This window comes from Tyto alba, unplaced genomic scaffold (genome assembly GCF_018691265.1).
Source record: "Tyto alba isolate M040663 unplaced genomic scaffold, T.alba_DEE_v4.0 Super-Scaffold_29, whole genome shotgun sequence".
NCBI lineage: Eukaryota > Metazoa > Chordata > Aves > Strigiformes > Tytonidae > Tyto > Tyto alba.
Genome location: NW_024881303.1, coordinates 7,017,661 through 7,034,483, shown reverse-complemented (window position 1 = coordinate 7,034,483; position 16,823 = coordinate 7,017,661). Strand labels below are relative to the sequence as shown.

At 43.0% G+C, this 16,823-nt stretch overlaps 1 protein-coding gene across 2 annotated transcripts in view; it reads left to right on the top strand.

Annotated features, from left to right (window-relative positions):
* The window catches only part of RTN1 (reticulon 1), a 120,726-nt gene extending 104,639 nt beyond the window's left edge, over window positions 1-16,087 (top strand). For both annotated transcript variants that reach the window (XM_032983972.2, XM_009964012.3), the window contains 6 exons: window positions 10,833-11,040; window positions 12,203-12,341; window positions 13,227-13,296; window positions 13,676-13,722; window positions 13,813-13,871; window positions 15,288-16,087. In XM_032983972.2, the coding sequence (XP_032839863.1) occupies window positions 10,833-11,040; window positions 12,203-12,341; window positions 13,227-13,296; window positions 13,676-13,722; window positions 13,813-13,871; window positions 15,288-15,330 (566 nt within the window). In that variant the 3' untranslated portion in view covers window positions 15,331-16,087. The remainder of the gene's footprint in view (window positions 1-10,832; window positions 11,041-12,202; window positions 12,342-13,226; window positions 13,297-13,675; window positions 13,723-13,812; window positions 13,872-15,287) is intronic.
* Window positions 16,088-16,823: the final 736 nt, after the last annotated feature.

Below are 16,823 nucleotides of genomic sequence, written 5' to 3'. Positions count from 1 at the left end.
GCGGGTCGGTGTCTGCGCTGGGTGGGGCTGGCTACCTTCCCGGGAGCCTCGGACAGCTTTTCAGCCATTTTTAGTCAGCTTCACACTTCCCAGCCAGCATCCAGCCTTTGTTTTGATAAAAGACAGTCTCTGTGACGCTGCTCGGTGGGCAGATTAGAGGGAGAAAAGCTAGCGGCTGATCCTGCTGGGCAGGCTGCGGTCTGTTTGGGCAGGCTTTGTTTGAATGTATTTTTAAATTTTAAGGTGCACATTTACGCTAAATAGGCAGCACATGATGTTGATGGTCAAAACAGGGTCTCTGGGAGAGAGATTGCTCTACAGCATCATCTCATTAAAGGGTCCAGGATGCTTGCAGACATAGTTTCATAAACACAGCTCAATGTAATAGAAGCCAGAAAACCTTCCTGAAATGTTTTTTGGGGAAGGGAGGGCAGGGGGGAGGTCTTTCAGACAGACACTTGTCTCTAGAGAGCTTGATATTTTTGCAATCTTAATTCAGCACCTAATTGTATTTACGGTCTGAGGGTTTTTTTAAGGAAGATGAGTAGCTGGGAAGTAAACAGATGCACCTGTTAAATGCCAGCCTCCAGCAGCTCGGGCTTGCCATACCTTAAATCAAGGGCTAGGCTTTTCTATAGGATTGCATGATTAATTAAGCTTATATGGGAGAGCCACAACCAAACTTCAGGGTCTTTTCATCTGAGCTTTGCAGATAAACTTCCTTGTTAGCTGGGGTTTCGGTTTTTTGGTTGTTTTGTTTCCAAAAAGGCTCAATTTTTTGCTGATTCTTACAAAAACATTGATTTGCTGAGTCAGATTGCTGAACAACCTGTATTTAGAGGCAAACTAAATATTTTCCCTCTTTATCAGAGAAAATAATATTTTTTTTCATAAATTAGGAAAGGGGGAAATAGAGTGCATGCTGCTATTGTTCAATTAATAATAATAGTGGGTTTTCTCTCTTTCTGTGCTCTCCTTTTTGAAACCAAGGTAAATTTGCTGAAAATTAAATGACACAATATGTCCCATGCTGATTTGAAAAAAAAAAAAAACCAGATCTGAAAAAATCAGCGCAGCTAAAATAAATCACTTGCCTCACTTCCACATCATTGGCATATCTTTTTCTTTTTCTTGGGTGATGCTTTATGATTCAAAAATGATCCTACAGAAAACATGAAATAATCATAGAATATTATTTCTGTCGGCAAAATTCTTTGATCAGTCCCAGATAAAATAAATTTAAAATTCAGAAGAATGAAGACTAAAAACTTGATTCATTGATTCTTTTAATATCTATTATTCATGTAGTCTCAGTCTCAACCTAGAATAGCAGTTTCATGCAACCCTGAAATTGTATAATTTTGGCAGCTTCATTATTAATGGAATTATGGTTCCTCTCTGAAAACTCTGGAATATGTCTGTGAACGTAACAGATGCAGATGCAAACCTCAATAAATACAGAGCACATTTTTACTGAAATTATGGAGATAGAACATTGAGGTTAACATAAGTTTTAATAAACAGTCAAGCCTACAACTAGCTATATTGTTGGTTTGCCCTTCTAGTACTTATAATTGGTGTAAAATTGGGTAAGGATCTTGAGAAGCTTCAGGAACGCTTGGTGAAGCTTTGGCTTTGCCGCACTAAATCAATGTACTGTTACTGTCCTTGCAATGAAGCAATTGATGCTGCTGCATATGTTTAGAAATATTGCAGTGCGTTTTGCCTACCCATCCTGCAGGTACAACATGATTATGTCAATGGAAGATCATGATACAGCCCCTCAGGGGAGCGGGAGAATAACTTGCCCCTGCTGGTCATGTGCTTAATTCAAAATATTATCCTAGGTGGCTTTGGGGAATTGCAGCTGGCTTCCACACCCAAGTCATCTTTTGCACTGGAAGGCGACGCATTTGAAGTAGGCTCGGTTGGAGCCATGCATAATGCATGAGTGTGCAGAGAAACGTCTCCGACTGGACTTGCTGGTTGATGTGGGCCCTCACGTAAGAACCTACAGCCAGTGCCAGCTGCGTGATGCATCGCAGCACGCAGCTTCCAGAGGGGAGCTGCTGGATGAGGTGTGCCTCCAGGTTCAGGTGGTGGAGCAGGTCTCTGGGCTCTCCCCAGGGACTTGGCCCAGCTCAGCAGGACTCATGTCTTGCTGAGAGGTCTCTCTGGATTAGGAAGGTCTTTGCACCCCAACTTGGTGGAGCTATTTGGTGCCATTACACTGGTCCCCATGAGTATTCCCTCTTCCACCATTTCTTCTACATGCCAGCTCTTGCGTGGTCATAAGTGACATCCTAGTTCCTTCAGCTTCAACCTCCTGCAAGACTTAATAAAAAAGAAAATCTGAAAGATCCAGAGAAAAAGGCCTGTGAACCATTCATAGAAATGATCCTGAATATTATCCCCATTATAATTATAACTTAATGTGGAAAAGGACTGCAGACTTCATCAAATCCATCTAGCTGACATAACTCCACTGGGACTAGGGTTATTGAGTAGCATTTTCTTGGCAGCTGTTTCCAGAGAACCAGCTTCCTTGCTTGATTGATAAATCAATTGGTTTCCAAAGGGTGCTGAGAAGCTGCACCAACTACTGATGGCAACATTTCCCACTTTAAGACCGATAAAGAAGTTCAGTGGCAATAATATGAATGCATGCTATTAATCTATAATTTTATTGTAAGTTCTGAAGTCTGTCTAATTACAGCTATTATCATGAGAATATAACTTCAGCCAGTTGGTACCTTCACTGCTTTCCTGAAAATATTGTGGGCTGAACTCTCAGCCGGGATCCACTTGTCTTGCTCAAATGAGCTCTCCCTCTTTTCAGCAGCTGAAGATCTGTCACAGTAGTTGGTTCTTATGCTGGACCTTGGTGGAGCTAAAAGAACTTGGAACTAAGTCATCATCTGATGTAACCAATTTAGCTAATAGTTTCACAAAACTACACTAACTTATGAGGAGTTGACTTCCTAATTGCACAGTTGGTTTCCTGTGAAATTGGAATTAAATTTTTCAAGATTTTTTTCCTCTTTCAGATTTGCTTTCATTTTTTTGTCACTGCTGCAGAAATTGTATTACTCCTTCCTCAAGCGCATTCCTGTTGATGGCAATATGACTGCAAGATCAAAAAGTCAGAGGACAAATCCTCTTAGATGAGCTTCACACTGTTCGACTGCCAGCCATCCCAACAAACACCTTGGCTGAGGTGGTATCAAAAAATCAGTGAGGTTTCAGAAGCTCTGCCAAAATGTGCTCTGCATACCTGCTCTGCCATGGCTGAATGTAATTTTTTCAAAAAAATTTCTTTTAGGAATACTTGGACAATATTCTTTCATTGCCAAAACAAAGAAAAAATTCCCCCAAAGTAAGATTATTTTAAGGTATTCCCTGAGGAGTAATTTAAACTCTAGCAAGAGGGTAATGATGGGGAAATAGCTGAAAGCAACATTGGAGGGCTGCTTTTGCTTTCATTAGGTTTCTGGGCAGTGAGTTTTGGTGAGGCTTTTTTGATATCAGAAGGGATATTCTCTCCATGTCATATTTAATTTTCACAAATAACATAGGTCTGAGCCATTCATGTTGAAAATCTGCAGATTTTCAAGTGTTTGGGTAGAGTTAGGAAGGGTCCAGGTCTGTTATTTTGGTCCAGGAGCACCTCTGGAAAATCTTAACATTGCCATAGCATTGTGTGCATTCAGGGACTGCATTCAGGAACTCTGCTTGGTCTCCTTGGATTCTGCTCATTTCAGGTGAGAGCAATAACATCCTCCATAGAAGCTGGCCAAGGCAGGTAGTGATATGATTTGATGAGCAGGAGATGTGTGGAGGAGGCTCTCTCCTGCTGCTGTGTTAAATCCTGGTCTTAAAGCCTCTCTTATGTGAAAATTGTAATAACAATAATGACACCAATAATAATAGTAATAATAATAATAATGCTAAATAATACTACAATAGACTTGTATGCGACATGGTTGTAGGGCTAATTTTTTTATTGCAAATCCTCTTCTGTCTACCCAAGCCCACTCTGGTGCCTCACACGAGGCAATCAATCAATAATTTTTTGCTCACATTTTGATCTTGCAGATGGAGTAGGATATAACATGGAGGGCATCCTATATCAAGACTTTCCTTTTCCCTGGTCCTATTCCTGCTCCGGGTATCCCCTCATCAGAGTTCAGGGACCAGGAAGGTCTGAACTTTCAAGTTGAGTCTTGGGGCAGGTGGATGATAAAGATATAAAGCTGAACTAAGGACAGGAAGTTAATGGATAAAGTGCGTACAAGAGGTAGAAGTATGGAGGGATCCCTCAAGGCTGGAGATAAAGCATAAGGAGAGATGCCTTATAAAACAGCACAGATATTCTGTCTTGGCTCTGCTGTTAATCACAGCAGTCTCCTGAAGGCACCAAACTGCTCATTAAATGCTGTATCCATCTGTATTACATTTGAATCAGATCTGTTGTGGAGAGGGGAGCAATGACCTTCTGGGTCCTCCTGGATCCTTCACTGGAGAGAAGAGGGAAAGTCTGGTCCTGCAGCCTGTGGTTAAAGCTGAAAACGGGAATCTCTTTGAGTGTGAGCAATATTTACTTCTACTCAGAGACTTACAGCTTTGCTGCATTTGTTGTCAAATATTGTTGTGACAATGCTATAAACAAGATTGCCCTTCTTAAATTATGTTTCCTGATCTTTTCAATTCCAGTAAGTCCGAGAAATGCCTTATGAAGTTATTTATATTGATGAAGTCATTATATGACACTGCATACAGAATTCAAGGCTGTGTGTACACAGGTTTTTCTCACTTCTTATTAATGCTAATATTACATAGGGAATGAAGCTGTACAACCCATTGATTTTACCTCCTAGGGAGGTCCAGTGGGACCTCCATTGTGGGGAGGGCAGCTCGATCACATGCAAGGGTGTTATTAGTATTCTGAAGAGCGTATAACCTTTTATTCAATCATCAAAGCCCATGGGCCTCCTTTAAAGGCTGGATACAAGGGTCTTGCACACACTTTCTGTACTAACTTCCATGTAAATAATGCTTGATGCATGTTCATTTTTCATGCCGTTGTTGCAGTAGAGGAAAAACTTGAAAAGTCAGAAGGAGAAAACAGGTTTTCAGAGGAAGGGGAGGGAGAAGCCTTGGAAGATGTGAATTGTCTAATCTGTGCTCAGTTGGTCTTCATTAATTTTGATCTTAAAATGCTTTCTTTGAGAAATAGAAATATCCCTGTTTCTCTTACAAAAGTATTTTTCAAAAATATAACCATGCAGGAGTCTGAAGGTGTGAGGACATTTTAGCTACAAGTTGGTTTGGATCCTCTATTCTCCCTCTGGGATCTCCACTCAGAAGCCTTGGGCTGCAGCTGCCCCAGACCACGATGCTTCTGGGGACCACGTAAACCACCAAAGCCCAGTCCTCGTACTTCCACCAGCCCGGTTCCGAGGAGGATGGATTCAGGAGCATCACTACTTAGTCCACCTTAGTCATCTCATCATTCACCTCTTGCCTCCAGCACTGCCCTTTCCAGCCCCCACGTCTGTCTTCTGGCTTTTTTGATGGCAATTACTGAGGAACAGAAACATTTTCTGCTGGAAACAATGATGATGGCTGGGAAAGCTTTCAAGCACTGTTCTCAGGAGCAGTTCCTTGCCGGCACACACGTTGCATGCTGCTGCTGTTGCTTATATTTGTGAGGTAACTCTTAGCTTGCCTCACAAACATGGGTATTTACCAGCTACTCATAATAACAGGTGATTGCTTCTATCATAGCTCACCTTTGTACATCATTATTTTGGGGGTTGGCCCCAAATGGAGGACTCACATTAGTTTAATAAGATGAGGTTATACCATAAAATATAGCTGAGACAGTGATTTGGCACCCTTGAAAACTTCTGTCAAATAGAATGTTACTTGAGTAACATTTCACAAGTTCTGCTGTCAGTTAAAAAACACAGGCAGGTGATACTTTCAGATAAATAGCTCATCACATGCTTCTCCAGAAAAATTCTTCCAAGGCAGTTGCAGTGACCTGCAGCACTGCTGTCTTAGAGATGCCTAGCAAGTCCTCCTTAATAAATGCAAATACTTTTGAGTCTGAGACAGTTCTGGCAAAACCTGGAGTCCTTTTATACCTCCACAAATGAGCCAGAACTCTGCTGTGTTGTACTGGAAAGAGTGCAAAGTGACCGACACTGCTTCCCTCCTTCCAAGAGGCTAAAGGGAGATCATGGAAAGCTACAGCTGAACAGCTTCTGCATGTTAATGGGCATGGTCAGGATTTTACAGTTGGGATTTTCAAAACAGCAGAAACCCAAACCTCATGAAGCCAAGGCTGATTTCAGTGCCTGTTTTCCAAGCCCTGATTGCAAATCCTACCTGCAAACCCTAGGTGGTTTGAAGTTGGCATTTTGGCTCTCAGAAGTGTATCTTGCTTAGCCAGGCAGATTGGCCCACTGTCCAATTGCTTGCACATCACATATCGACAGGCTCACCTGGCACCAGCCTCCTGCTTCATGCATATTCAGCGTGTGTTGCTCAGAATCATACCATTGCAGCCAGGGCCGGGCTGGGCCGTGCACACACACACATATGCACACACACACATATGCACACACACACTGTCTGCAACGCACCCAGCGTTTGCAAGACCCTTCACCACACTGGGACCTTTTATTCTTTCCCTACAGATTGACCAAAGCACTTAATTATATGTCATTAACTCGTGCTGTGAGGGATCCCCTCTTCTTCAATTTATCTGGGGAACACCGTACCCACGTAAGAGCTGGACTCGCAGCCTGTCTCAGCCTGGCTGAGCATGGGGCCAGCGGGTCTGGGAAGGGGGGGGTGTGAAGGTGTGCAGCTCCAGCTGAGCTCCTGGCCCCACCATCCCCATACTCACTGTGTGCCCCTGTGCTGGGGGAGGCTGGTCGGAACCTGGGTGGTCATCTCTTCAGCGTGCAAAGGAAGGGGCGCAGGCATGAGCAGGCAGCTACCCTTCATCAGAGACTCAGGCCACCATTTATATTTTGTGACCTGCTGAAAGGCAGTAAACCCATGGGGTCAGTGAGTGTTTGAGGGAGTTGTTTGCTATCTTAGTCAGTTTTATATAAATATAGGATTAGATGACACTCAAAGCAGACACGAATGTGGTGCACAACCTCATCTTTCATTTTCATTCCCATTCAGAATTTTAAAAAGGGTGTGGAGGGAGTTGATGCACCCAGTTCTGGGTTCACCTGATGGTGAAGGAGCAAATATCTCATTCCTTTGCCCCTTGGTATCTGTTTACAGCACCCGCCACTGATGTGACAGGTACTTTTGTTCTGGTGTAAACCATTACAGGAAGAAATGGCACCCTGAGAAAGCCAGGCAAAGGATCCCAGCTGGGGAATTCTGCACCCAGTGTGCCTCTCCCTGCTTTTAAGGGAGACTTGTTTATGTAAGGAAATGTAGGACAAAAATATGTTTGACCACCCTCTCGATAAGGAAATGTTTCTTTACTGAGGGAGTGGTCAAACACTGAAACAGGCTTCCTAGAGAGGTGATCAATGCCCTGAACCTGTCAGTGTTTAAGAGGCATTTGGCCAATACCCTTAACAACAGGCTTCAACTTCTGGTCAGCCCTGAAATGGTCAGGCAGTTGGACTAGATGATCGTTGTAGCTCCCTTCCAACTGAACTATTCTATTCTATTCGATTCGATTCGATTCGATTCGATTCGATTCGATTCGATTCGATTCTAATAATATTAAAAGTCTTTGAAGTGACAGAAGCTGCGACTGAAGGAGCAAACACAGTTTTGACACATAGCTCAGGTGTTTTCAGCAGCATTTAAATTCCAGGGAAACTGATACAGTTCAAATTCCTGAGGCCTTTTGGCAAAAAAAGTGCTTTCTCCAGGGAATGTGCTTTCACAGACCATGGCTGGATCCCACAAGCATCCACTGGTTTCTAATTCTGAACTCTCCTTCCCCTTCCCTGCCAAGGAGCCATGAGGTTCACCTCCCTCCTGCACCACCTTTTGCAAGGTGGTTTGGCTCGCCCCCTTCTCCCTGAGGAAGAGGAATGGCTGCAGAAGCAGCGAATCCTGCCCAAACAGCTGGACATGGCAGTAGTACCGCAGCTCCCTGGCCCTGCGAGGGAGATAAGGAGAAGGCAGTTTGGTTCCGGCCTTTGAAAATCCAAACTGACCTACTGCAGGCTGGTGGGTGTTTTTGTGTTTGCAGGCTGGACATGGGCACTGGGACAGCCACATAAAAATCATTCAACTCCTCTCTCCTCTTTGCTGAGATTTTCCACCTAGCAATTGGCACATATTTTTTCCATGCACATGAGAATATTTGCCTCAGGTCTAAAAGACACAGGATCCGTCTCTCCCAGGTCTCATTTGGCTGGCAAAAGAGGCCAGCTGCCTTTTCATCTCCTCTCTCATGCATGCACCTATCCCCAGAACTGTGTCATTTGGCCTCTGTCCATCTTGCTCTGAGTTATGGGAAGTCTTTCTTTACCTGATACAGCTTAGTAAATATCCCAGTCATTCAATGGCAGAAAAGGTCGAGTTTCAGGATATACACATACCTGGTCAAGTCTGCCTTGAGTAATTCAGCATCTTCCATGTCAAGGTGTATGAGAAAGTGCAGTTTGGTATCTCTCCGCGTGAGCGTACAGCCCACTTCCAATCTGCAGAAATATGAGGCAGAAGATCCTAGAAAGAAAGAAAGAGGGCTCAGTTTCTCATTTTGGGTCTTACCATCAATTGGAATCGGGGAACTCTACTGAAGTGGGCTTTTGCATTTTTTGGCTCAGATCTCATTTGTTTGCCTGTCTACTGCTGCGTCCCAGGTAGCGTTTTCCTCTGATGTTTGGCCTTCTTCTTTCATCAGTAGATGATGTTCCATGTACATCTTCCTGAGCTAGCTCGCCTGTGCTCGCTTCATTTAATGTGAAGGTATTGTGTGATATAAAATTCAAGTATCTCAGAAAGTGAGATTTGCATAAATTTCCAATACTGTCCTCTGACAGAGGAATTTTTAAGCACAAAGATGATCTATCTGTGAATAATACCTCCTGTCCAAATGCTTGCTGGTGAAAGCATACCAGTTGCTGTGCTGCAGAGTTTTGCAGCACCTCGACTGAAAAAAGAGTATGAAAAATGGTAAAAACTGCACACTTGTGTTCTGGATGCCATTTTGTAAGGAGGGTTTGCGAGTTGCATACTCTAGCACCTCAACACTGCAGAGCTCTAGCAGCTCGCATCAGTACAGCTGGGTCTGCTGCTAACCTCCCCGATACAGGTGCACGCTCCGAATATGCTGTAACTGCATTTTGGAGCATTCCCTAGTCCAGTGCTGAACACCGGCACTTAAAAATATGGACGAGTTATTATACTGTGTATATTGATGGAGAATATAGTAGGCTGTGAATGTTGCATGAAGAGAAAAGAGCTCAATAATACAATAGCAGTTTTTGCATTCAAGCCCATCACTTTGAAAAGCAATGCTAATATGTGTAATAGTAATGAGTAATACAGCTCATTGACTCAAGGCAAACATGCCATGGTGACTCACAATTTGTGGAGATTAGATGATAAAAACTACTAGGCTGGATTAATTTTGTTTCTTTTTGTATTTGTGATTTTTTTTTTTTGACAGATTGCAGTTTTCCTGAATTTACTCTTTGTTCAGAATGATTTGACAAGTGGCATCTATGAAATCTGTTTGGCTGATGGTGTGTTCAAGCTGTTCATGAGGACTTGTGTGGTGTGTGAAATTAAAGCTGCTTCATTTAGATTGTCACGAGCATGTTCTCTGGCTGGATTAAGAGTCCTTTCAGAAACAGGTTATTGGTGTAAAGAAATTAAATTCACCTTTGTGGACTGGATTTTCGAGAATCATTTAATAAAATTTTTCTTTTATAGTGGCTATAAAATGATGGTAAGATTTGCTGGAGGGGTTGATGTAAACTACGCAAATTTTGTGAAAATCACTGTCAAAATTAACCGCTTTACAAATGTTAAAATATATTGGTTAAAAATGGTTTTCTGCACTTGCTTTTCTCTAACACCTCCCATAGATCTAGACAAGGAAAATTATTTAAGAAGCAAAAAGTTTGGGTTTTTTTTTAATATTTTTGAGATGGTTGGATTTGCAGTAGCAAAAGGATTTATTCTGTATTTTAAGGTCCCATCTGAAAAATAGTTTCCTACCCATGTAACTATTAAGCAGTGGTAAAACCAGGAGTTTTTCCTTTCTCAAAATTTAGGAAATAACAAAATAATATTGTCAAAACTTTGAATGGGAAAGTAGTTTATTGTGGCTAACCCCAAACCTTCTCATTCATTTATCAACAACCAAAACTTGAACATGCTTTGATCAAGAATTTGGCATTTGGACTTTTAACCAAAAGAAAAAAAAAAAAAAAAAAAAAAAATTCAGTTTCCAGAGTAGCTAAATGCAATTTAGGGTAAAAATTTCCATACAACCCTAGCAGCAACACCACTCTCAGCTTGCATTTGCCTTGTTGCTGCAAGAGTCCCACCATACTGCGGTCGGAGATATGAATCCATCTAATCTAACCGGGACACAGACACATGAAATACAAGGATTTCAAATAGGTCATCGGTTGCAATTTCCTCAGCGTGTCACTGAAATCACTTCACTGCTTCAGCTGAGGAGCTCCTGTTGATGCTGATGTGAGCAGGAGCATCATTCCTCCCTTCACCCTCCTGCAAGGGCTCCGAGCATCGCAGTGGCCTTGGTGGCCATCCTCAATGCCCTTCCAGCTCCTGCCTTTAACATGTTGGTCTTCTCTCCCCAGCTATCGACCTGTTGTACTGGCGTGACATCAAGCAGACAGGGATCGTGTTCGGCAGCCTCCTGTTGCTGCTCTTCTCCCTGACCCAGTTTAGCGTCGTCAGCGTCGTGGCCTACCTGGCCCTCGCTGGCCTCTCGGCCACCATTAGCTTCAGAATCTACAAATCGGTCCTACAGGCTGTGCAGAAGACGGACGAGGGCCATCCCTTCAAGTGAGTGCTTTGCAGTCATGGCCAGGGGCCATTTATCTTGCAAAAGATCCATTCCCAGTGGCAATTCATGTTTCTCTAGCTGCCGCTTTTATACTGGATTAAATAATTTTCTTGCTCGGAACAGGGGAAATATTTTTTTCTGTTGTCCAGTGTCTCAAGAGCTGTAAGGCTGTATTGGCTCAGACCCTGGGGGTAAAAAAAAAAACAACACAAAAGCCATCGTCCTCTGAGACATTGGAATTTTTTTCCCGAAATTAAAAAAATCCAGAAAATTTTAAGCAAACAGAGAAAAAGCGTTTCAGTGGAACTAATGAAAATACAGTATCTCTGCAAGCAGGAAGAGTATTGTTTCTGGGCACACACTTTTGAGCATAGGGGGAAACTATTTATACCTTTTCTCCAGCCCTGCTTGGCTGTGATGTGGCAGGCCATGGTCCTAGGCGATGGTGCCAGGACCAATGCCAGTGTCCTCCCCGCGCTCCGCAGGCTCTGGGTGGTTTGCTCCGGGAGAGCAGCGATCCTTTCTCCTCTGCTGTGCCAACAAGTTGGTAAACCAGGTCGTGGAACCAGTCTGGTTTGCAAACACACACACTGAAAAAAAAAAAAAACAGTCTTGTTGGGGTGCTGCTCCTTCTGTGTCACTTGGGTGGGTTCTGAGATGCGGCTCATGACAGGGGCATAGCTCAGAGAGAGGGGCAGGGCAGGTGGTGGGATGGAGGAGAGAGGAGAGAAGGGGGTGTCGCTGCTGATGGTGACACATGGCCAGACAGCAGCTTTTGTTCCTCCAGAGGCTGGCAGCTGGAGGAGATGTCCCCTTCTGCGGCAGCTGTGTTGCACAGAAGTTGGTGGGGACCCCCTCTGCTAGGATTTGCATCCCCCTTTGGGTGGAGTAAAGAGAGATCCCGCCAAGACCAGGATCTGCGCAGGGAGAGGGCAAGTCTGGAGGCAAATAGCCCCAGAACAGCCTGCAGTTGCCCAGGGACATGGGTCATGCAAGGCAAAGACTGTGTGCTGGTGGCTCTGTGCCTGCGGGAAGGGGGACACGTTGCTCCAGCGCAAAGAAATGAGGTCTGGGGAGGAGGAAGGGACGGGGTAGCCAGGCACAAGCATGAACAGCAAGTGAACCTGCCTGGGTTTGTAACGGGGCCTGTGTTTCTGGCAGAGCCTACTTGGAGATGGAAATGAATCTTTCACAGGACCAGATTCAGAAATACACAGATTGTCTCCAGCTATATGTCAACAGCACAGTCAAAGAGCTGAGGAGACTCTTTCTCGTTCAGGACCTCGTGGATTCTTTAAAAGTAGGATTGCTTTAAATATTTTTAAAACCTCTCTAGACGATCAATCTACATTTCAAAGTGCTGCTTTCCATGTTGACAGTGTCATCATAAACCCTAGTTTTGTGTGGCTTCAAATATAAAAATTGCTCTCGTTTTTGATTTCCAAACTGCTTGTTTCCAGGAGTTTAGAGGTTTGGCAATCTGCATTTGAATTTGTTGATATGTAACACAGGGTTATAAAAGTTGCAGGACCAGCTTAGCTCCACTGCAGTTCTAAAAGCATCTCTGTGTTATGCTTTCTATGACTTTGCCACAAAATAGTGTGGTCCCCTCTGATACCTCTGTTAATCTGGATTTCCTCTAATGGTGGTATTTCCTGCTATGGAGAAAGGTCTTCTTTCCCTCCCTGCTGAGGTAATTATTTATTTTCAGTCTTACACCAAAGTAGGTGTTCTTCAGAGCAAAGGGAAGATTATTAGGAGAGCAGACATGGGTTAGGCTCCTAAATTACTAAAGATTTTTAGAAAAATGTACCTATCTCCCAGCCTCGAGAGTTTTCAATCACAGATTATCACTGTGGGGCTATGATTAACTTGTGTGGGATGATCCCTGCCAGCATCAAAATTGGATGCAGAAATCCACCTATGCCATGCTCAGTGCAGAGTCCTAAATGTATGCAATGAGCTCTAGATACATGTGAAAGCTCAGCTAAGAGGGTGAGAGGAGTGAACAGCAGAACGGAGAATGGGGTTTATACACTCAGAAAAAGTACCTAGTTCCTAATGTGCCTTACTTAACAACTCCCCTTACACATTAAAAAAGGCTAATGTGCTATTATGTTAGCTAGTTAAGTGAACTAATTTATTCTTACACTGGAGGTGATATAATGATCCATCTTTAATTTAGTTTGCAGTACTAATGTGGCTGCTGACTTATGTGGGAGCCCTCTTCAATGGCCTGACTCTTCTGATAATGGGTAAAACCAAATTTCTTTTAAAATCTATTTTATTAACTCCCTCACAATTTCTACTTAGACAAAACAGCCTGTATTTGTTGTGCCTTCCCCACAGTTAAACCATCAACTTTTATTTCCCTTTCCAGTAACTATTCATTACTCCCATTACAGTGTCCCTCCTGCTAGAACTAATTTGTGGTTTATGGTGTTGCAGCTACTAGTCCCAGAGCAATGGGAAAATCCATATTTGGGAGGTTTGAGCAAAGTTCATTTTTAATACAAAGATCCCTGGTGAATCAGCTGACCAAGTGGCACGATACGTGTTTGCCGCTGAAGTAGGTCTCTTCTCTGGAGGCATCTGATCTGCCGGAATGTAACAGTGTGCTCTTTTTCTCCTCAGCTGTGGTGTCTATGTTTACTCTTCCCGTTGTATATGACAAGTACCAGGTAAGTCTGTCTGCACGGTGTGGTTCAGGTGTCGGTGTGGTTCTGTCTTGTTGATGCCTGGTTGACTTGGTCTCCTTTTGCTCTTTGCAGGCACAGATTGATCAATACTTGGGACTTGTGCGGACCCACATAAACACTGTTGTGGCAAAGTGAGTTCAGCAGCAGACTTGGCCAGAAGTCTTGCTGGGAGGTTGTGGTGCGCTGGGGGTGGCTGAGAGCTGGGTGGTCCCAGGGACAATGTGCCCTGTGAATGATGTCCTCCCCAGCTCCTGGCATGTAAGAGCCCACGGGAGGGCAGATCCCTGGAGGAACAACAGGCCTTCTCAGCTGAGCATAGACTGAGGCAGAGCTGTGACCCTTCTTTCCTCTCTCCAGCCCTTTGAGGGAGCTGTGGACAGAGCAGCCCAACCAGGGACTGATGTCTGTACTTCTACTTGGCCAAGACAAACAGCAAGGATCGAGTTAACTCCCTTCCCCACTGACCGCCCCAAGCCTGGGGTTTGGCATTCAGGGACTCAGACCTTTAGAGTTAATAATACCATTAATGAACAAAGTGGGAAATAAACCACCACCCTATTACAGAAAGGAAATACCTGGAAGCACCATGATCTCGAGTGTTTCAAACCCCCGTGGAAGGGACGGAAGACCTGGATGAAATTTTTTATGCAGTCTGCTCTAGTTCCTAACATGTTGCCTGCATCAAAAGCTTTTGTGGGATCCCTAAGGCTACAGTGAAGGTCTAAGTATAGTTCTTGACACTTGAGAATTCCTGAAGTAGGATGGCTGGTTTGGAAGGTAGATCCATACATCTCAGCAGTTTGTAGCCATGACTTTACAAAAGTTGGCTGAATAATAGGTATCCAATGGAAGGTTACAGAATGGTGAAGTACAGGGAGCAAGCGTCCCATGAGAGGATACTGAGGAAACCAGGCTTGTTTAGCCTGGCAAGGAGGGAGCTAAGGAGTGATTTCATAGCAGCCTGGCAGTACTTGGTGGGAAGTTACAAGATGATAGAGCCGAACTATTCTCAGTAGCGGCAGATTTTATAACAAGGAGCAACAACATAACTCCAGCTTCAAAGGTTGGTGTTGGACATTCGGAGAAACTTTTTCCCTAGGAGATTGGGACAGCAGTAGAGCAAGCTACACAGGGAGGTGCCAGAACCTTCTTCATTGGAGGTTTTCAAGATGCAGCAAGACAAAGCTGTGACCAACACAATTTAGTATTGGCAAGAGTCCTGCCTCATGTTTGAAGTTTAATCTTCATTCCTGGCTTCCAATAGACGATGGACCATGGTAGAGTAATGAAGGGGAGGAGACTATCACTGAGCATATCCCATGGTTACATGAACCGCCAAAACCCAGGCCGTTTCCTAGGGGCCTGTAAGAACACCCAGATGGGCATCACTTCTTTTTCTTCTTAGACTCTAGTCCACCTGTTGCAACAGCACACTGAACACAAGCTAGGGATTGCTCCTGGATAAGATTACAAGTGGGGATCTGCTGGAATGGAATAGCTGCCTCACCACATAATCCTTCTTTTTATTTTTTTTTCTTTGTTTCTAGGATTCAAGCTAAAATCCCAGGTGCTAAGAGAAAGGCAGAGTAAAGCAGACTTCAAGATTTCATCAACTACAGTAGCGAATAACGGGGGAATCTGGAGTGAAACAGCTCTGTTCTTACACTTTACTGCAAATTTATTGTTCTTTTTTTTCTCAACACCATAATCTTAGAAACATAAAATTTGGAAGCAGTGCTTTTCCCCTGCTGCTTCTGCACTTAGAATATTTGCAATCACTTGTGTCAAGCACTAAAGTGTAGTAAAGAGAAAAGTGTACTAGATGTGGTTTTTTGTGTTGCTTATAAAGTGCATGATGGTGAGAGCCTAAATAATATTGACCTTTTTATTTTATTTTTTTAGTGTTTTTCCTTCTTCTATTGGCATTGCTTCTATAACTTTTAATGTTACATGTGGCTAGGGGCTTTCCTGCTTAGCGCACTGATGCAATAGTTAAAATTGCTTCTACGTCACTGGGTTGCTGGTTGGATTCATCTTTATTAACTATATAGAATTGTAGACTGATGTTTTAGTGTTTTCCAGCACAAATAAAATAAACAGTAATCAGTACTTACGGTAATCAGTTTTGTATAACTCAAAAAAATGAAAACAACACCCAGTACTTTTGTCGTAAGGGATTGACAGGCTGACTTACATGTATGGTAACTGGAAAGTTCCAGCATGTTAAATTTATTACAATTTGTATTACATTCTCTGTAGTTCCTAATGGACTTAATTATGGACTCTGAATATTTGCACTTATGTACTTGATACCGAATGCAGAAATAAATGTTACTAAATGTAAAAAGTTCTCCCTCTTGTTGCCACTGGGATTAATCTTGGCATTTGCAAACTGGACACACACCATGCAAAAAGAAGCGTTTTCTCTCTCTCCCCTTGAGATCTGCACACAATTTGCCCTTACAAAATGGTGCAGCCCAAAGAGATCATCTGTAGCAGGTAGCTCATCTATCAGTTTCACATTTTGATGAATATGGAAATAAAAGAAATTTCTTAGCACATAGTTTGGGGTTTTTTTTGCAGATGTTATTAGCAAGTAACAGGAACATGAATAATTGTCTCTTCCTCCATTTTCACGTTGTGCAAAGCACAAGCAACACGCTATGGGAGAAATCAGCACAACACAAAGGATTTTTCAGTTTCTCTATCATCGTGTTATTCTCTTATCCAAAGCTGTTTTCTGAAATCTGCTTTAAACTGTGGGATAAATACTGGATCTGGAGGCTGGGAACTGAAATAAACCTTTGCTCTTGTTCAAAGGTGAAGGTTTTTAAAAATCACCATTTGGTATTTGAGAACCATCAGACAAGAGAAACAGCTGCTGAACATTATCTAAAGTGCTTCAAAGCAAACGCTTGGTTAAGTGCTGAATGGCTTGCCATTTGTGGAACATACATGTGGAAAATCTTTTTTTTTTTATTATTTTTTCATATGAAAATGTGAATGTCAAAACCTTTTCAGCCAAATTGCAGTTTTTGTCTTTTTCATTCACAAAGATTTTTATGCAGAAATTATTTTTTCCT